This window comes from Drosophila sechellia, chromosome X (assembly GCF_004382195.2).
Source record: "Drosophila sechellia strain sech25 chromosome X, ASM438219v1, whole genome shotgun sequence".
Classification (NCBI taxonomy): domain Eukaryota; kingdom Metazoa; phylum Arthropoda; class Insecta; order Diptera; family Drosophilidae; genus Drosophila; species Drosophila sechellia.
The window spans coordinates 19,765,494-19,785,602 of NC_045954.1; the positions used below are offsets into that span (position 1 = coordinate 19,765,494).

The 20,109-nt window shown below is 52.3% G+C and overlaps 4 protein-coding genes and 1 long non-coding RNA gene across 6 annotated transcripts; 3 read left to right on the forward strand and 2 right to left on the reverse strand.

Annotated features, from left to right (window-relative positions):
- The first annotated feature begins 191 nt into the window (after positions 1-191).
- LOC116802336 lies at positions 192-662 on the forward strand. Its single transcript, XR_004362695.1, has 2 exons — positions 192-423; positions 490-662. It is a non-coding gene; the product is annotated as an uncharacterized LOC116802336 (long non-coding RNA).
- Positions 289-5,493, reverse strand: LOC6615031 (exportin-5). The gene is made up of 2 exons (XM_032726640.1): positions 4,908-5,493; positions 289-4,814 (listed from the first exon to the last, which is right to left on the reverse strand). Exon 2 carries the CDS (start codon positions 4,785-4,787, stop codon positions 1,062-1,064), a length of 3,726 nt encoding a protein of 1,241 aa, XP_032582531.1. The 5' UTR covers positions 4,788-4,814; positions 4,908-5,493; the 3' UTR covers positions 289-1,061.
- A 434-nt stretch (positions 5,494-5,927) lies between these two features.
- LOC6615032 (protein ELYS homolog) lies at positions 5,928-12,714 on the forward strand. The gene is made up of 7 exons (XM_002039413.2): positions 5,928-6,030; positions 6,121-6,756; positions 6,816-7,132; positions 7,187-7,550; positions 7,620-7,810; positions 7,920-8,696; positions 8,766-12,714. Exons 1-7 carry the CDS (start codon positions 5,928-5,930, stop codon positions 12,540-12,542), a joined length of 6,165 nt encoding a protein of 2,054 aa, XP_002039449.2. The 3' UTR covers positions 12,543-12,714.
- Positions 12,648-17,459, reverse strand: LOC6615034. Of its 2 annotated transcripts, none has more exons than XM_032726641.1 (3): positions 17,105-17,459; positions 13,969-14,901; positions 12,648-13,909 (listed from the first exon to the last, which is right to left on the reverse strand). In XM_032726641.1, exons 2-3 carry the CDS (start codon positions 14,813-14,815, stop codon positions 13,029-13,031), a joined length of 1,728 nt encoding a protein of 575 aa, XP_032582532.1. In that variant the 5' UTR covers positions 14,816-14,901; positions 17,105-17,459; the 3' UTR covers positions 12,648-13,028. The 2 variants fall into 2 exon arrangements, with proteins under 2 accessions (XP_032582532.1, XP_002039451.2); XM_002039415.2 differs by lacking the exon at positions 17,105-17,459 and adding an exon at positions 16,151-16,783.
- A 641-nt stretch (positions 17,460-18,100) lies between these two features.
- On the forward strand, positions 18,101-19,948 carry LOC6615035 (RNA polymerase II subunit A C-terminal domain phosphatase SSU72). Its single transcript, XM_002039416.2, has 3 exons — positions 18,101-18,370; positions 18,433-18,691; positions 18,752-19,948. Exons 1-3 carry the CDS (start codon positions 18,144-18,146, stop codon positions 18,851-18,853), a joined length of 588 nt encoding a protein of 195 aa, XP_002039452.1. The 5' UTR covers positions 18,101-18,143; the 3' UTR covers positions 18,854-19,948.
- Positions 19,949-20,109: the final 161 nt, after the last annotated feature.

The window sequence follows — 20,109 nt, forward strand, 5'->3', positions numbered from 1 at the left end:
CAAACTTCCTCGGGTGCGCTTCGTCACTACATTAACTGCCGCCCACAGTTATGTTTTCTCGTAAGGATATCCTTCCGTTTGAAATTATTATATTGCGTATTATTAAAACAAGTCGGTTCCATTTTGAATTTTTAAATTTATTTCAAATTTATCTGCTTTATCTTATTTCGATTTGTGTTTTGCACGGTCGACCGCTTCGATTTCATTATTTTTTCTTAGTATCCTGGTGTGTTTTTGGGCTATAATTATTTTACTGCATAATGCATGATGCATTCGCGACGCGGGATGTGTGATCATATACAACTTGATGTATTATATAATAATAACTTTTGCCTATCAACTAAACCTAAGCGTAATTTCAGAAATATTCCTTCAAATTATAGATGTGTACAGTTATATAAATTACAGTATGCCTGCGCATAGGTAACTATACAAAACGGAGAAAGCACAATTCATTAAATAATTAATTAATTAACTATGTATAAAAAGGGCATCTGGCGTCTCTGAGAAGCACCTGGGACCTGGGGCCATGGGACAAGGGCTAAGGATTGCGGATTGACGGTTGTGGGCCGGAGTATTGCTAACTAGCGGTTCTAGTAGTTCCTTTGAGCAAACAAGTTTAACAAATTTCGAATAATAAATAACAAAGCATTAACAAGTCACGAGTCACCATCTTCCTCCGAAAACTGGGGGAAACGGTTCGGATCGATGCGGTGGCGATTGCGGTTGCGCGTTAAATTTAGATGTTAAAATAAATAAATTAATAGGTGTAAGATCTGATTGGACTGGGACTGGGACAAGGACTGGGTCATGGGCTTGGACACGGGCGAGGGAGTGCGAACTCATCGTCTAAGCTAATTTACAATTACATTCAGTTCAGTCGTCGCTAGTTTGGCAGCTGAGGTGGCCGTGGTCTCGACGTGCTCCTGATCCCGGTCCTCGACCAGGACCGAGGTGGTGTCACTGGTGGCGCCGCCTCCGCTGCGACGCCTCCTCCTGCTTCTCGTATCCTTATTCTGTTCGTTTGTGTATCTCGTTTTCGGCTTCCGCTGCGCTCCCTGTCACTTCTCCGGCCCAAAGAGTCTGGCCAGACTCGCGTTCTGATTGCTATCCATGATGTCCGCCGTGGTGCCCATGGCTCCCTTGGCCTTGTGCGACTGCATGGGCGGCAGATTGGCTATCTGCACCTCGTGCCGGAACAACTGGTTCACGCTGCGTCCGACTAGCTGGGCGGTCAGCTTTTTGAAGATGTCCTTTTTGGCGCGATCCACTTTGTTGCCCTTGGCGGGCGCCACGGCGATCTTCTCGTCAAACTTTTGAATGTCGGCCGCATTCACGCTGGGGATATGCTGCAGCACTTCGCTGAGAATGGGGAACTGCGGACGCAGCAGCTCGTAGAACTGCACGCCCAGCGTCACCAGGCCCGATTGGTTGGCCTCGTGCTGACCGTGCACCTGCATGCCCTGCAGGACGGCGGTGAAGGCAGTGACGGCCTTGTTCTCGTCCATTAGTTTCTCGGCGGCCAGGAAACGCATCACGGGCGCTGCGATGTTGACAGCCTTCATGCTGCACATGCCGTCGTTCCAGGCGATGGCCTTCAACAAAGTCATGAGGACGTAATTGCCAATGAGTCCGTTGCGCAGCAGCTTGCCGCCCAAGTCGCTGATGATGTCCGAGAGCAGTGCCGACTGGCTTGCTCGCGATTGCGGTGCGCTGTCCATCGAGTGCTCCTCGTTCTCCATGGCCACAGAATTGCTGTTGGCATTGGCGCCAGCTGCCACATGATCAGCCCCAATCTGGCCGCCCACCAGCGCGATCTTCAGCACGTCCAGATACTCCCGCGTCAGCGTGCGATTGAGCTGATCCTCCAGCACCTCCTGCGTGTCGTTCACCTCGCCGTCGAGCTGACCGCTTTCGTAGAGCGAGGCGATGTAGATCCAGCGGCGCGTGAGACGCTCGCACATCAGTGGCGCCAAGTGGGCAAAGAGCGGCACCAGAACGCTGTCGTAGAAGCTGGGCGGGCACGAGTAGACGAAGGGCTTGAAGAAGACCCTTATGATTGGGCGCAGGCGGTAATCGGGCACCAAGTCCATGCGGCTGAACACATTCGTCACAATGGCGTCCGACAGTCCCATGAGCTGGTACAGATCGCGTCCCAGCGATGGTCCAGCTGAGCCCATCAGATGGTAGCAACCCTCGGTGACCATCATCATGAAGGTCTGCATCTTTTCGAAGGCCGTCGGTTCGCTGCGGATGGTCGCGTCCAAGGGGTCGGTGGGCAGAGCGCATATGCCCATTAGAAGCTTCTTCTCGTGCTCCATCATCCCATGGATTCCGCGATAACCCTCGGAGAGCGCGTGCAGAGCCTCCGGAGCAAACAGCTCATTTAGCACACGCATCAAGCTCAGCACGTGCGACAGCAGTGGCACAACGTGCTTGGTGGCCGGGTTTCGGCAGATCGGGTTGCCCAGCTCCGTGCAGCCAATGACAAATCCTCCGCGCTGCGCGCGCTCCGGATCGTCTGGCCAGGTGCAGCGCTTGACCACGCCGAGCACGACGTGCAGGGCGTCCAAAATGCGTGAGCGGTTCTGGAGCGTGGCAGCTCCTTCCACGGCGAAACTGGGAGGCTTGTCCAGGCCAACGAAGCTCATGAAGTCCAGCGGGGATTTGAGGGCATCGCCAAAGGCCAGCCACTCGGTCCGCTTGTCCTGCACGATGTGCTCGATGAACAGCGTCTGCCGCTCGAAGTCGCAAAAATGGTTCGAGATTAGGATGAGCGCCTCCTGCAACGTGGTGCGCATCAAACGGCACAGCTGATGCTGACCGGGCTCCTTGAGCAAAAGCTCCACGTGGCCGTTGATCTGCTCGAAAACGGGCAGCAGTAGCAGCGGGTACTTGTGGGCCAGCTTCACCAGCAGCGAGGCGGCGTGTCGTCGAAGATTCTTAGCGGACTTGGCCTGCACCTTCTCCAGTTCATTGGGGGGCTTCATCACCAAAGCTCGGAAGATCTTGTCAAGCACTCGAGGCAACAGACTTACCCCGCTCATGGCCACGCAGTTGGTCACCGTAATCTGGCAAGCGGACATGCTCAGAAAGACGAACAGGGCCGAGATGCAGGACAGCAGAATCGAGTAGGTCAGCGGGTTGATTGTTTCCAGTTTAAGGCATTCTTCCAAGAGTCGCAGTCCTGCCGGCACAGAGGGTCGTTCCGCCACGAGGAGTATACGGCTTAGCACTCCGTCCAACACACTGACCAGTGCATCCCATTCCAGGTATACTGGATCCTGCACGCTGCACGACACGTTGCCGCTCTTGGCCTCCGCATCCGCTTCAGCCTGCGCATTTCGCAGGCGTTGCTGCAGCCACTGTTCGCAGTAGCCATACGTGATCAACGGCTGCACCAGGGTGGCCAGGCGGAAAATCTCAAGGAAGTCGGTCCGGCAGCGGAAGAAGTATAGCGCGAACTCCTCTTCACTATCGTATTCTAGTCGAATATAGGCCTCCGTGGAGAGGCTGGCAGGCGAGCTAGTGGAGGCAGGATATGGCAGCTTCACGATCCTGGGCGCAATCGTGTGGATGAGCTTGGGAATGTAGTTGACCATGGCGAAGTCTTTAGAGGAGGGCTCATGCTTAAGCAGCAGCTGCCAAATGAGCGCCGAGCCATGCGAGACGCACAGCGATGGATGCTGGACGAGCAGCAATAGGCATTCGAGAAGGACTTCCAGGTGCACTGGTCGTTGCGTGGCGTCGTCCTTGCCCCAAAGCGCCACCAGTTGTTGCGCCATGCCGTTCAGCACTTGCAGCAACTTTTTGAGGAAGTTGTGATGCTGCTCGACGGCCAGCGTGGAACTTGGGTCGGCCGGTATCTGACTGGCCTGGTAGATGTAGCGCAGCGGCTCCTCGTTGAACAGCTGGAGCAACGGCTTTCGCTCCTTGGTGTGGCCCTTGCGGTTCGTGATCTGCGCCAGGCACTCAGCCGCATTGCATTGGAATGCTTTGTCGTTGAGCAGGATGCATAGGAAGTGCATCAGCTTGCCATTGCTGGACATGATGTGCTGGATGCTGACCCACTCGACGAAGCCGCTCAGCGTGAGCAGTACCATCTCGACGACCCGGCTGTGCGCGTTCGCCTTGGTGTAGTTGCACAGACGCGTTGTCTCGCGGAACGCGGTCACATGCTGCTCCACCAGGCGCAGGAAGAACTCAAAGATGTCGTTCATGTTGTTGTTTAGCGCCTGGTACATGTCCTTGCGCCGCTGATTCGACTCGATTGTCTGCAATAGGGCCACGTCCTCCACCAGTCGCAAGAAGACCAGAAGCACCAGCTCCGTTTGGGCCTCGCCCTTGGTGCAGGCCTGGCTTAGCTCCGGCAGCAGGTCGGACCACTGCTGCGGCCACTCGCGCTTGATCATCTCGACGATGATGCGCGACAGCGCGTCCTTCGTGGGCAGCAGCGAGCGGTCCTCCGCCGGGCCCACGCCCACGTTCAGCATCTTGATGGCATTGTCCTTAATGTACACCTTCTCCTCGTGCGTAATGCAGTTCCACCGGTACTTGATTGTGTACTCGATCAGCTGCAGGCCAAAGTGTCGCACTTGCTGGTTAGACTGCGGCGAGCTGGCCAGGAATAGGCCCACCTGGGCGCACATTGGCGACTCCTCCTTAAACCGCTCGCAGGCCATGTAGGCCTCCAGGCGCGCCTGCTGCTGTGTCATCGGGTTCATGACCAGGTCAATGGCCGAGGCCAGTTCGGCGGCCAGAGCCTCGGTGCCTCCGTGCTGGGACATCGCTTTCGCTAGCTAGCTAGTGTCTACCTGTGGGCATTGCGTTAGATTGAAATTGAAACATAAGCGTGAATTGCCTGGGTGCGGCTTCTTCCTGCAACAGGCGCCATGTGCTCCACTCACCTCTGCTTGCCCCTGCCCACCGCTCGAAACCCAAATCTCGCCTAGCCTCTCGATCTCCGCCGCGATCTCTTCGTGCCTTGTCTGTGACCAAAGCTTTTGTGGAGCCAGCCAGCCTGCCCGCGAGCCAGACAACGTTTTGGAAGATTAGAATAGCTGCCGCTACCTGTGTGCGTGTGTGCTATGTGCTGTGTGTTGTGTGGTCTGTTCCGTGTGCGAAATGCGTGAGCTGGGATTCTGGTGTGTTGGTGCTCTGGTTGGGATTGCCTGTGGGCACCGATGATCGCCCTGGGTAGCGCCTATTGCCTGAAACACAGCCTCGGGTCAGGTCTCTCACATCTGAGTCGCATATAAAGTAGACCACTGCTGAAACCGCTTTTCCGGCTGGGTTGTTTTAGAACAATGTGCAGCAAATCGCACGGGACAGGGTTGACAAGCGGCGCACGGAAGTTGCCAGATCGTATTATTGCTATTGTATGTACTAGGAGCTCGGCTCGGAGCTAAATACGTCTGATTCGTTTGATACAAGACATTACGCTTCAAGGTTGCTTATATTGGTGTTGACTAAAAATGCTATGACAGCCGGTTGAGTTGCTTACGAAATTCGCGCAATATTTTCGCAATTCTGCAGCGTTGCCAGTCTGCTGGTGTTGAAGTTGCCAGGCTGCAAGTGCCGGTTTCTAGTCCTTTCTTTAAACGAGTGGCTTGGATCCCAGTTACAAACTTGTTTAAGCATGTATATCTAAAAAATTGAAAATGCACTGAAATATATGGTAACTAGTAACTCAAGTCCTTGCCATCGCTACATTTGCGAATCTCAGTCGGACGTTAGCCAGCACTGGGCCACTCAGCGTGCACGCACGACAAGCAAAACAACCGTTTTTTTGTATGCCAAATCAAGGCGGCAACGCCAGGCCCCTCACGCACAAACTCACAAAACACACAGACGTACTGTCGGCGTGAAAGCGGGTATATTTATTTTTTTGTATTTATCTGCAAGCGTCCGGCATTGATGAAATAGAGATGGAGTGGCACGAAGTGGAGTTGGACGGTAGCCGCACGATTGCGTTCCCGGAGCGCATAGTACCCGGATTTGGCCGGGAGCCGTCGACACATTTGGACGCCGGTAAGTGTGCACAAAATACGGCGTGTGCGATTCGCACCGGCATCGCCAGCCGAAACCGATTCACCAAGAATCTTCGCTATCCATTTACAGCCGAATACCTGGGAGGCATTATACGCGACGGGCAATGGGGCTGGGTGACTTGGCGGTATGGAAGCGACGCCACATTGCTGGTCTGCAGCATGTCCACAGGCCATTACCTCTCCTGGCACTGCTTCTGGAGAGAATCCAATAATCTGCAGCAGCGCAGAAGCATTCGTTGCGTGGAGGAACTCTTCCCCGGCGACCACGAACGCTCCCCTATGCTAGCCATCTGCCTGGAGTCATGGAACAGCGGCGATCAGAGACCCATCGACTGCCCGTTGACCACACAGGTGCTCATCTATGCGATTCGCAACAGTCAGGTGCTGCGCCGCTTCGACCTTGACGGTATAACGTGCAGCGCGCTGACGTTTATCGATAAAGGAATCTATGGACTCACGCAACTGCATCTGTTCGAAGGCTGTCTGGCCGTAGCCACCGAGGAGGGCACTGTTCTGATGGTCGATCTGAACAGCGACAGCCTGCAGGCGAGTACCCGAAACAACCTTTGCTCCCCCAGTTCCAAAGATGAGCCGTCGTACGGGAACCTATACTTTGTATCCTCAGAGGGGGCCAGAGGAGGTCGAATCAGCTCCAAGCTGACCCGTTGTCGCTCCAAAGGGGCTCACTTGGCTGTGCGGATGGACGGTGAGTCTGTCACTGCCAGTGTGTCATGGTAGCTAGGCTAACCTTCAATTTATCAACAGTGGCTTCCATTGGAATCAGTTGCCTTATAGGCATTAGCTTGGCGCCCGGCTATGCCGCTGGTCTAGAAGACGGCCGAATCCTGATCTACGACCTAATCCACTTCGAAGTGACCACTTATCTGCAACCGCCTAAAACAAAGGAAGGGTTCAAAAAGGCAGTTAAGCGAATGTGCCTCATTATGCCACCGGATGACCCAAAACCCTGTTTCTACATCTGTGGATTGTACCAAAACACCGAGATCCTGCACATGATGCTGCACTCGGTCTGCTATAGGCGTTCGTACAGGGACCGGGAATCCGACACGATCCAGTTTGAGGTGAGAAATCTTGAGCCGTCACGCACAGACGTATATTAACTTCTTGCTTCGCAGCAATACCGTTCTACAACCATGCGCAACTGCCAAACCTTGGACAGAGGCATCTGCTCCGTGCTTGGCTGCTCCACGGCGTCTACTTTCAGTTTTGCCGGCGACAACGGAACTCTACTGATTGTCATCTCGTGGCACTCAAGGGCAGATAAAAAGAACAAGCTAGTCCTGTTCGACATTAACCAGTGGTACAAGGATGAGATGCCCACATTCGTTCACAAATCCGCAGTTCCTAATTACATGTGCGGCTACATCCTCAGTGGTCTAAACACGGGACTGGCATTGCATCTGCGTTCCACCACCATATTGCACTTTGTCTCACTGCAGCGCTACGATGAGCACTTTTATCCCAACTCACTGACCTTTGGTGAGTGACAGCGGTGATTGAAGCCAGCGCCAGTAAGATTAATGGTCAAGTATTACCGTCTATCTCCAGATTGCTCACTGTTAACCCCAACTGGCAAACGGTACTACGCCCAGGACGGAGTGCAGCATCGGTTTCTAAACGCCCTTCGCTGTGAAAACGCCACGATCTTCCTGCGCCCTCAGATCTACCACGAGGACATCGTTCGCCTGCGTATCCTGCCACAATTTTGTGAGCTTAACCCCAACGCCACATTCTCTCAGGTGAGTTACACTTGGTAATTATTTAGTTAGTTGTCCGGAAATCTTCCGGTACCACATAGTACCACAGTCTTTTCATATTAAAGTAACATTGCATTCTCTTGCTCTCTAGATTGCCAAGTACGAGTTGATATTGTCGGTGGCCCTGGAGCACAACTGCGGAGCCTTGCTGAAGGACTGCGCACGGAGTTGGATGGATGGCAGCTTCTTGTGCAACATGCTTGATAACACGCAACTCTCCTTGTTAACGCTGACCAACTGGATCTTAAAGCGCGCCGGCCAGATTAAGACGAGGTGCTCGGATCTTTGCCATGGCATCTTTGACTACGGCGGCTACCCACTGGACCAGCGGGAACGGCGCGAGTTTCAAGTGCTCACCGGCCAGCTGCGTGATTTGGTACGATTGCAGTCCTACATTGTTGAGCAGGGACGGCGCAGGCTAACCTGCTCCATTTTGGACGATTGCCGAGCCAACGAGCGGACGCTGAAAACGGTCGCCGAGTACCAAAGAGTGCTGTACTGGTTTATCAAGCAAGGCCTCCTGCCGGAGGGTCAGCAAGTGGATTATCGGGTACCCCGCGAGAATCCATTCGTTCGCCTGCGACACGAGTACTCGGAAAAACGAGCGCAGCGAAAGTTCCTCTACATTGACTCTCTGCGAAAACGCGCCCTAATTCCGGACCCCTATCCGCCGGACTCGCTGCATGCGTTTATACAGTTGATGCTCAATCCCGACATAGAACTCTGCCACAAACATGCTCTTTTCCTCTACCTGCTGATGGACCTGAACCAACAGCTGGTCCGACTCTTTCAGATTAACTTACAGCTGGACAATGATCTGGCCCCGTCATTGCGCTGCTTCTGGTACTTGGACCACGGCGACTGCGAGGTGAGTCCGGATCGGTTAATAGAAGCGGAATTGTTATATTCATTCGTTTTGCAATTTATTTGATTGCAGCAAGGCGTACAGGAGCTATACAAGGAGTCTGCCCCCGCTAGGAACTTGAAATCGTGGCAGATGCGGCTGTTAATAGAGAAGCTGCTGGCTGAAGGTGCCCTCATGGCGGCCAAGAAGGTGGTCGGTCGACCACCCGGTCCATTGTCCTCGGCGCTGCACATGAAAGTGCTCCTAGCCAACGATAACATACCGGAAGCATTCGAAATCGCTCGCCTCGATGACGACGAGGATGGACAGCCGCTGCTTGAGCGCTTCTTCCGCCACTGCATTGAAATCAGACGCTTCACATTCCTGTCCGGGCTGTACCTGCGAGAGCCAGAGGAACGGCTGTTGTACACTCTGCTGCGCCAGTGCAGAACGCGTCATACGGATTGCGTGCAATTGATTCTGCTGCTTCAAAAGAGCAAGTTCATCGAGGCCGTGTCCTTCATGGATGAGGTGGCCGCCGAGCGGGAGCGAGATGAATCCTCCAGCTCTATTCTCCCAGCCTACAGCGCTACAATGGGACCAGTTATACAGAACATCGCCGGGACATATCTCCGCATCAGAGGCACCTTGGACGGCTTGGGGGATGGCCAAAAGAACGGTCCCTTGGAGCCCTTCAGCTGCCAGCTGGTCAAACAGAACGCCAGCGGCCAATTGGGCGGCATCTTTCAGAGTTCCGCCGTCAGTGCCCACTGGGCAACACAATGCGAGTCCCCTCCAAAGATGACCCCCGTTTCGATCCAATCAAAATTAGGCTACAGCAATGTGCCATTCCTGCGGCACGCGCAATACGGACATTCGGAGCTTCCTCTTCGTCGGCGCATAGTAAAGCCAGTACCACACCAGGTGGTGGAGAAACGACAGCGGGACCTAGAGGATCAGCGGACCAAGCAACTGGAACAGAGGCAGCTAGGCACGGAGCGTCCCTATAAGCGTCCTTGTCTGATGTTTGAACGAATGGTGGAGGATGTGACAGACTATGTGAAATCCATTCGAGAAAAAAGTTCGAACCAAATGGAGCAGGAAGAGGTCAAGAAAAACGAGGCGACCAATCTATTGCAGCCGCCAACTTTCCTCCAAGCGCGAAAGTCGACGATACGCAAGAGCGGCAGTTCGCCGCAGCCGATTTCCACAATCCTGAAGCGAAGCGCGGCTGTGGAGGCCGTTAAGGGAGCTTCGCCGGTGGCTACGTCCACAGCGCTGGCGGGACCAAAGACATTTCGCTTTGTGCCGCCCATTCCTCTGCGAACTGATACATCTGATAAATCGATGGAGGTGAGCAGCGAAGATGCGGCTGAGGGGGAGGAGGAAACTGACGAGATCATTGTGGAGATCGAGTCAAGAAGCGAGCCAATGAGCGCCTGCAGCTTTGAGTCCGACGAGGAGGATGAGTTCCTCTCGCCTTCGGTATCGGCCAATGTGTCTTTGATGGACCCGGTACCATCGCGGGATTCTCCTCATTATTTCGCGCCACCAGCAGGCCCACAGCCCCGAAACTCATTGCTACATGGGGGGAACGGAAGCGGTAGCAAGATTGGTACTGCGGCAGGGAGCGAGAGTAGCAGTGGATTCGGCAGCTTTAACACTGTCCAGCCGGCTCAGACGGCATCACATTCCCAGTTTGTGCCCACCGTCTGCTCCTCCAAGATGGGCGAGACACAGTCACAGGTCTTCACCAGCGGCAGCTGTGGGATTAAGATCTCCGAGCGCACTACCATCTGTGGCGAAATGGAATCAACCGATCTTGGTGCGGAGTTGGCGGGCGCACCCAGCGCACAGTGGTCTTTGCCTTCAGCAAGGCCTGCTATACAGGGCCACCACCAGATGATGGACACCACTCTGGGAATGTCAACCTACGATGTGGCGTCACTTGAGCAGCCCGATACTCAGGATGAGGAGCACGAAGAGGAATTGAAGCTGGGTGACACAAAATCGCTTGAGGAGCAACAGAATCCGCAGGACGAGCAGAATCTGGAGCAAGAGCAGGATCAGGCGCAGGAGCCCTTGGAAACCGGCGGTCGGCTGGCGTTCCTAAGCAACTCAGAAGGAACGGCCCAGGAGCCCCTCTCCTCGCCCATCTACAGCCTCAGTAGCGAAGATTCGAACGTGTCCTCGGCAGGCATTCAGAATCCTATGCTGCCAGCACTGCACACCGATGACCCCATGTACTCCATCGTTGCTGAGTCGCCGGGCTCCATAACCACATCCCGATCGGTTACGCACACGCCCACCTCCTTCCTGCCCAGCGACACAAACGTCTCTCAGACATCTAGTCCGCAGGCACCTCATGGCGGGGATGGAGATGGTACGCCGATCTCCCTGTACCGCGCCAATAGTCTGGAAACGGTTGACGACCTTGACACCACCAAGGGCTCGCTAGAGGAAGAGGACGATGATGACGATGATGATTGCGTCATAGCGCTGGATGGAACAGAAGTGCGCGGCTATGTCGCCCGACCCCAGCAATCGGCGGCCTCCAGCAGTGCGGAGCTGTTCGCCTTCAAGGACGAATGTCAGGAGGAGGCGGCTGGTGTCCCCAGTCCATTCCTTTCGCTGGGCGCCACGGTTAACAGCGACTCGGATGTGGCCGACACCATTGTCCTAGACAGCGATGAGGAGGCGCCGAAGGAAAAGGATACTCAGCCGGAGCAGCGAAAGGATTGGCCTACGGAGGAGAAGACCGCGAGCAACGAGTCGGTGGCCACAGTGGAGTTTAGCGAGCAAAAGCAGCCACTTGCCGATATGGATATCGAGATGGTGGTGGATGTGGTGCCGGACGTGCCGGAGATGGAACCCTTGGTCCGTGGTCTGGAGGAAATTCCAGAAGAGGATGTCGACCTAGAAGCCGAAGAGCAGGTCGTTGTGGAAGTCGAACGTGGGGCGGATGAGCAGCCCAAAGAAGGAGACAAGACGGAGACCAAGGAAGCTTCCGAGGAGAAAGCCAAACCTAGTCCACAACCACTATTGCCCGAAGAGGAGGATTCAACACACAGCCTGAAGCTGAAATTCTCCGGTGATGAGGATGAGGGGCAAGATGTGCCAACAGGGACGATTCGTACATTGCAACCGCGTCGCAGCTTCAAGGAGCACCAGGACACTCCGCGAACTCTGCGACCGCGTCGCGTCTCCGAGAAGCATCGCGATAGTCCGACTCCAGTCGCTGGTCGCAAGATGTCATTGCGCAGCAGCGATGCCCCAACCTTATCGCACGCATCCACTCCACCCGTCTCGACTCCCAAGCGTCGTGGGTTGCAGCACACTAATCTGCTGGAGGTGATCCCCGAACGGCTGCGGCCCCAAAGTCCCTTGGAGCCTGCCCTACCGCGCACCCGCTCGCGAACTCGCCTCAGCGTGGACTCAGAGGCTGCGAGCTCCAGACCCGGCACGCCCACAACCACCAAGGCACGCGGCAAGAGGGCCGTCTCGCAGGCACCGGTGACGGCGAAGCCCTCTGTCCGATCATTGCGAGGCCAGAGCGAGCCGCCCCCTGCGTTGAGTGCGCAGGTCGTGCGCAAACCGAAGGCTGCTCGAGCGGTGGTCAGCTTGCGCAAGATGAGCTCAGATGCTCCGATCGATGCTCCCATAGATGTACCCGATTCAACTGCACCGGAGGAGCTGCCCCGTCTCCGTCGCACCACTAGACGACGAATCTCGGAACTGAGCGATCAGTCTGGGACTGCCACAGGTGACTCTCGCTCCGAAGCCTCCAGTTCTGCCACCAACAGCACCGCCAGCTCACAGAACCGGGAGCTACGTCCGCGCTTGCGCCGCACCTCCAAGTCGGAGCATTAGTTATGCACCCGGATAACCGGATCACCACAGTTGAAGAGTGCGTCCAAAGTTGGGGGGTGGGGGAGTAGCTTGCCACGAAGAAGGATCGGCACGGAAGACACTGAATTTTTAGTTTTTACTTTCTGTACGTTTAATACCAGTTATAAATGGCATCAGTTCGAGTTTTTGAATACATTGAAGTTTGAACAGTTTTGAGTTTAATAAGCATATGGATTTTTGAAATTAAGAATATTATTATTGAGCTCCGATCAATCCTTTCGGATCTGAAGTTAAGGAGGAGCACCAAACGGGTTACTACACTTCATGATAATGGCGATGCAGTTGGATAATGCTTCTTTAGCTTACAAAGATTCGTTATGTATTCGGTATGTATGTACAGGTATTTACAATGGGCGTTCTTACAGCTAGGATTCGGCAAGAGTTGCGGGCGTGCGGTGGATATCGTCTGTAAGTCTGTGTGCAGTCTACTCCGCACCTTTAGCGGATCTAGACGAGCGTGGAGAGCTCGTGTAGCAGGACGGTGATGTTGCTCATGTCCAGCGTTGGCGGAATGCCGGGGCTGACCGATCCGCTGGCCTCGCGACCTGCTGTTAGGCAGCTGCTATTCGCCAGTGTCCTGGGCGTGGGCGTCGGTGGTGTGGCAGTGGCTGGACGCACCAGAAAGGAGGAGTTAACGGCACCCAGTGCTCCGCCGCCGCCGCCACCAAGGAGAAGTGGATTAAAGCTGCCGTGGGAGTGATTGGGCGAGACCGCCGTCACGGAGGGCGGCACCAGGTGGCTCTGGTGCCCCTGATGAGCGGCCTGGTACGTGTGGAACGAGCCAGGTGGCAGTGGCATGGGCACAGGCAGCGTCGCCGGCAGCTGGCCAGCCGAGATCACCGACAAGTTGTGGGACAGCGGGGCTCCACGGTAGCTGATGGTCTTCTCGCGCTGCCACACGAACACGTTGTGCACCATGGCGCCGCCGCAGAAGACTATGCCCACTCCAATCAGCAGGCTGGTCACGATCGCCGGCGTCGAGTGGAAGTGGCTAAAGGTGTACAGGATCAGGCCGGTAAGGAAGACCGGTATGGAGATGAAGAAGCCGCTGACGGCGCACGTGCGGCTGGCACTGGACTTGACCAGGTACTGGTTATCGCGACCCTCGAAGGCCGGCTCGCGCAGCTTGACGGCGAACAGGAACTGAATGGCGCAAACCAGTAGGCAGCACAGGTTCAGCGACAGGGAGAGGGCGCCCAGTGCCAGGGTGACGTCGTAGACCACAATGAAGTCCTCGCCGCCGGCGCCGCGACCCACGGCGTCCTCGCGTCCATTCGGCGATATCCTTAGGAGGAAAATCAGCGAGAGCAGCGCCAGAAGCAGGGAAACTGCAGGAAAACACAGGCATTACTAGACGCTCTTCCGTCATCATCTCGGATCAACTTACTCAGGCAGAGCAGACCCAGACTGGTGAGGGCCTCGCGGGGTGATGGGCCCGACTTGGGCAGCTTGGGGCGCACGGGATTCGTGCTCAGGTGGCTGAAGTTCCTGTAGTTCTGCGGCAACTGGCTGAGATTGTGTGTCTGGCTTTGCGCTTGCGCATGGTTCGTTTGTTGGTGGTGATAATGGTGGTGGTGCTGTTGCTGCTGCTGATGATTTTGCTGCTGCTGCTGCTGTTGCTGGTGGCTGGCCAGGATGTGCTGGTTGGTGTAGGTGTGATGATGCACACTCCCGTTGCCCAGAAAGTGACCGTTGGGCGTCAACTGCGTGAGCGGGGTGAGCGGCTTGAGCGGCGTACTGGGCGTGGCAATGTTTAGCAGCGTAGAATTGGCATTGCCCACGCAACCCCGTCCCGTACCTACTCCGCCAGCAACTCCTGCGCCCATGACACCTGTGCCCTCGTTGAGCAGCGTGCTCGAAACGGACGCATTCAGGGCGGATATATTCAACGGCTGCGGCGGTCGCAGGTGGATGTTGCGCGCGGTGCTGGCCACAGCAGCTGCTGCTGGGGTCGGTGAGCCACCATTGCCATTGGTGGTAGTGCCGGCCGTGCCTGCTGTGGTCGCGGCGGTCGCGGTGGTTGCAATTCCAATTCCAATACCGATGCCCGCTTCCGCTTCCACCGCTGGGGGTGTGTTGTGGCCACTGCCACTGCCTCCTGTGTGGTTGTTGCTGCTGCTGCTGTTGCTGTTGCAGCTATTGACCAGCAGAGTGGACAGCGGGTTGATGGCCACTGCAGCGCTGGTGGCGCTGGTCGCAGCGGTGCTGCTCGTCGTCGAGGCGTGCTTCAGCATTTCCGGCGGGTTGGTCCTCCACTCCGGTCACATGCTGAACTGGGCGCCACGGATGAGTTGATGTTGCTGCAGCAGGACTAGTCGACCTGCGAATTGCATTGATGGCATTAGATGTGTTTCAGTCATTGTTCAGGAACATCTCGTTCATAATTATCAAGATGGTGTATCCAAATCCAAAAGTACTCAAAACGCTAGTGTTTTATTTATAAAGTGGAAAGATTAACTGTGTTGCAAATTAGCTATGCTTGTAACTGCAAGCTGCAACGGTATTCGTCTGCAGAGAGAGAAAAACTGCGCTCCATAAGCACTTTCATTTCGCCAGTGGCTGCGCATGCGCAAAACTTTCCCATCATTTATATATATATATATATATATATATATATATATATATATATATATATATATATATATATGCATATATATACAACTGTATGTACATATACTTATGTGGAAATTGTGCATCGCATGTATTGTGCAATTAACGGATGGCGAAGAACTTTCCACCAGCGACTAATGGCGGGAATAAAAGCAAAAGCAAGCGAGACTCGGAGAAAGAAATCTAAAGCACTAAGTACTAAGTACTAAGTACTTAATCTTATTTGCATTTTTTAAGCAATTTACATGTCCATGCACCTAGAAGCACTTATAAATTACATGTAAATTTAATAGAAAAATCATCTTATTGTGTGCGGAAACTTCTTGAGGATCGAAAGATACTCGCTACTAGACTTTTCCTATTTTCAGTTTTTTAACGGTGCTTTAGATCTTGTAACTGTAACGACTGTTCTCACTGACTACCAAATGCAAAGGTATTATGGAATCATTTGGTATAATAAGACTGAAGTGACGATATCGATCTGCATATTTTGTATCTTTAATATCTGTTCTACTTCTGGTTTCAAGGTCCGTGATCCGTGATAGATTGGTTCCCGTGGTTCATGACTGGTTCCTCGGAAACCTGGTTGTTACTCGGAAAAGCTTTTTGAGCTGAGCAAACAGTTTTCCACAGCCCCAAGAAAATGCACTTAACGGTGTCATCAAAGCGGAGACGACTTCTTCAAGGTATTCAAAACTATTTTTAAACGAATGTAACTGCTTTGAAGACCCGTTTTGGCCCAAAAAAAATAATGGAACGGTGAGTGTAATTAAGTACGTGGATTATCTCATTAAGAACCGATAATGAAATAACTACTTTTGCCTTGCAATATCTCTCGACTGGTGTGTGTGGTGTATAAATAACGAGAAACACCTGGTTTGGGAAATCGTACATATGTAAGTAAAAAAAGAAAAGAACCAAAGACAAATTGCAATTGGCAGGTTGTAAAACGGGTTTACCTGTGAGTTCTTCTTTTTTGGTACTACAGTTTCCGTTCTTGACCTGTGACCTTTACATGGTCGTTGTCCAGCGAAGAAAGCGCCGGATTCCACTCCCTAATTGGCGGATCGAAAGAGCGCGGTCGCAAATGCCGCGGGAGCTGCTTCCTCCGCCGCCTGCTCCCCTTCCTCACCCGCACCGGACGCGATGTCCAATCCCAATCCCAATACCCAAGCACTGCCAGCAGGCGTTCCGATTTGGCGGCAAGTGGACGACGACGACGGCTGCGACGACGCGCTGACCGATCGAGTGACAAAGTACGACTAATATCGGATCTCAGGAACTTCGGTACTGCCGGCAGCTAATCGACCAACTAGTTGGGTCCTCTCTCTCGCTCTAGCTGTGTCTCTGTCTCTCCCTCTCACCTCACCCACTCATGCACACGCTGCTCACACGGACAGGTGAGCAGTGGAACGAGCCAATTGCAATATCAATTCCAGCTCCAAACGCCGCTTGGCACAGTGGAATCATCATGACCAAAATGGTAGCTTTTTAGCACAACTATTTTCTGTTTCTTCTACAAGTGTATGTTTTTCAAATAGAATGCTTGAAGCATCTTTCACGTATAATGATAATTGTCACTTTTGTCAAAGAAACAAGCCTATTATATTTAATTACATATTAATTACATATTAAATTAAATATAATAAGCTTGTTTCAAAATGTTTTTGGCAAAAGACACTACAATTTCAGTTTAATATAAAATGAATAAATAAATGTTATTTTAAATTATCAAGCAAGAATAAAGTTGCAGTGGGAGTGGGTTTAAGGGGAAAATATTTTTAAATATTAGGTGAGAAGTTTCGTCGCTTTTAAATCTGTAACTTGTTTGAAATGCGAAGAAACGGTTGTTTTGATCTTGTCGCAAGTTCAAGGCAATGAGACCCACTGTGCCGCAAACCTGCTTAACTCACAACACACGCGATGCGGCGGCTGGTGCTGCTGCTGGTTGTGGTGCCGCTGGTGGCGATGGTGCTTCTAGTGCTCCTGCCTCACTCCACTCACAGGTAAAGAATGAAGGAAACGGCTCCAAGTTGCTCAGCCGCATTCCACGAGCTCCAAACTGAAAGGTTGTTGTCGGTTACTACTGCGGTTGCCTATGCGCTTGGGACAGCGAAATTCGCCATTGGCTGCCGCTCGCCGCTTTCAATTCAAGTTCAAATTCGTGCTTTAGTTACAAAATTCACTAATAGTTAGTTCAACTGAGTTTTGGCGCTTTTCGTATCAAAATTCACTTCGGTTGGATTCAAAAATAAGAATTGACCGCCAACGCTGCCAGACTGTGTCGAACTGGTCGCCAGTGTTGAAAAGTCAGCAAACTGGCGGCAAGAAAGCGATATAACTAGCTGAAAGTGTCAATAGTAGTCGATAGCTAGCGTCCAGAAAGATATTCGAATTTAAAAAAAGATTTAATAAATTAGAATTATTCGATATAACATTGATGTTAACCATGGGGAGCCCTTTTTTATGCTAAGGTTAATTTGAGATATTTCATTTGGTTCAAGTCGCAGGCTTATAAATACGTTTTAAGACATTACGATAGGTAATTGGCAGCTGTGCTTTATCATATTTAATGCTGCAGGACTAACACTTTGAGTATCACCTTTCGAGCCTTAATTATGTTAAGTAGTTATGTATATATTAGTTATGTATATGTTTGGCCATAAATATGAAAAAAATGCGAGGCTTGAACATAATTTATTTTAAATATTCTGTACTAATCATCTATTTTAATGTCGTATTTTTTGTTTTTAGGTTTTTTGAATATTTCAAAGTCGATGTGTTCAATTAAACACTTTTTAAATCGCGTATTTTCAGATTAACGCATTAAATGTATATTAGTTAATATATCGTATCGATATTCGTGCTCGTGTTCTCGCCGTCCCATCTCCAATTCGGTGAACATATTTTTCGACGACTGCGATTGCAACGCACTGCCAAAGAGAAAGAGACATGACTGATCTTAGCAAGCTCGCCGTCGCCGTGGTCTGTTCCTCGAACATGAATCGCTCTATGGAGGCGCACAACTTTCTGGCCAAGAAGGGCTTCAATGTGCGCTCCTACGGCACCGGCGAGCGCGTCAAGCTGCCGGGCATGGCGTTCGACAAGCCGAATGTTTACGAGTTTGGCACCAAATACGAGGACATCTACCGCGACCTGGAGTCCAAGGACAAGGAGTTGTGAGTTATTCGTTTTTCCGGCCCACCGTTGGCTAATCTCTGCCCTTTCGCCCTTTTCACAGCTACACACAGAACGGCCTGCTGCACATGCTCGACCGCAATCGGCGCATCAAGAAGTGCCCGGAACGCTTTCAGGACACCAAAGAGCAGTTCGACATCATCGTCACCGTGGAAGAGCGCGTCTACGACCTGGTGGTGCTGCACATGGAGTCCATGGAATCCGTGGACAACCGACCCGTGCACGTTCTCAACGTGGATGTGGTGGACAACGCTGAGGATGCGCTAATGGGCGCCTTTGTCATCACAGACATGATAAACATGGTATGATCATCTGTCGCCCACTCTCCCTTAATTCGCCCAACGATTGTTGTGCCATTGCAGATGGCCAAGTCCACGGACCTGGACAACGACATCGACGAATTAATCCAGGAGTTCGAGGAGCGCCGCAAGCGAGTCATCCTGCACTCGGTGCTCTTCTACTGACGACCGACGTCTGCCAACAGTTCGTGTCCAGCTCCAGCACCAACACCAGAATCCCGTAGCCCCAATGCGCTCCAGCCGAGTCAAACGATCTCGTACCCCAGAGGCTGCGATCGCAGAGCATAGGACATCGGGCATTGCACGCAGCGCGTGCGGATCCTGGGTTCCGGATTGGTAGCCTAGCATATAAGAATACTGTAAATAGAGAGGGGCCATCGCTGCAGCAAAAGCACATCCAACAACGACCAGCACCCACAACACACTCGCATACTCCAAACACCTAAGTCGTAATCCACACCAACACCATACCTGCAAGCAACTGGCTAATGTATTTGAAATTAACACACAACCAATGACGACCATTTCCACACGGCGGCCCCAAAACCCCTTCGTATGTAGTAGTATGTGTACGTGACCGTATTCCTTGTAATTTCGCCCGTCGACTGGGGGTCTTATCACAGGCTCTCGCTTCCCCCAGCTGGCGACGGCGCCGACCATCTGACTCCGACCCGTTCTCCCGTTCCGTCGCTCTGCCGCTCTCTTCGCCCGGCTCTGAGTCCAATTCGGACTCGGACTCGGATTCGGATTCGATTCATATAAAGTGAAAACTCGCATCGTGATTGTGTGAATGAGCATGCACGCCAGAGAGCCACGCAGGGGCGGAATGGTCTGGGCCCTCGCGGGCAGAGGCCGCGTTTTTAATTTTACATAGTTTTACCAATTGTTCAGACAGGGCAACGCGACCGACCGCCAGCCATTCCCGTTGTCCACCTTGGGGCTGTGCGTTTTAAACAATGCAATCGCCAGCGGGCGCTAGCATGCAATAGAAAATAAACAACAACGCCAATTGATGCCGGTTTCTTGTTGACGTTTGCTCGTTTTCACTGACCAAATGCGACGTGATTCTAGGTAGGATTAGAAATTGTAAGGGTGTTGTTTAGTAATGTGGGGGAATCATAATTCTAGCATAATTGCATCATTAAAATCATCAACGATAAACACGATTAAATTTTATATTGTAAACATTTACGTTTTGGCACATATTTTTCTCTCCAGATTAAACAGTTTTATTTCCATGTTATACTATGATATCGTAAAGCATAATTATTTTATTTTTATATTATTATGATTTTTGTGTGTTTATACAGAAATTAAAATCAGAAATCAGAGCACTTGTAACTCCCAATGAATTAGCCAGAGAATTACTTTAATATTTATGTCATGCATGTGTTATGTATGTATGTATGTCCAGATCGAAT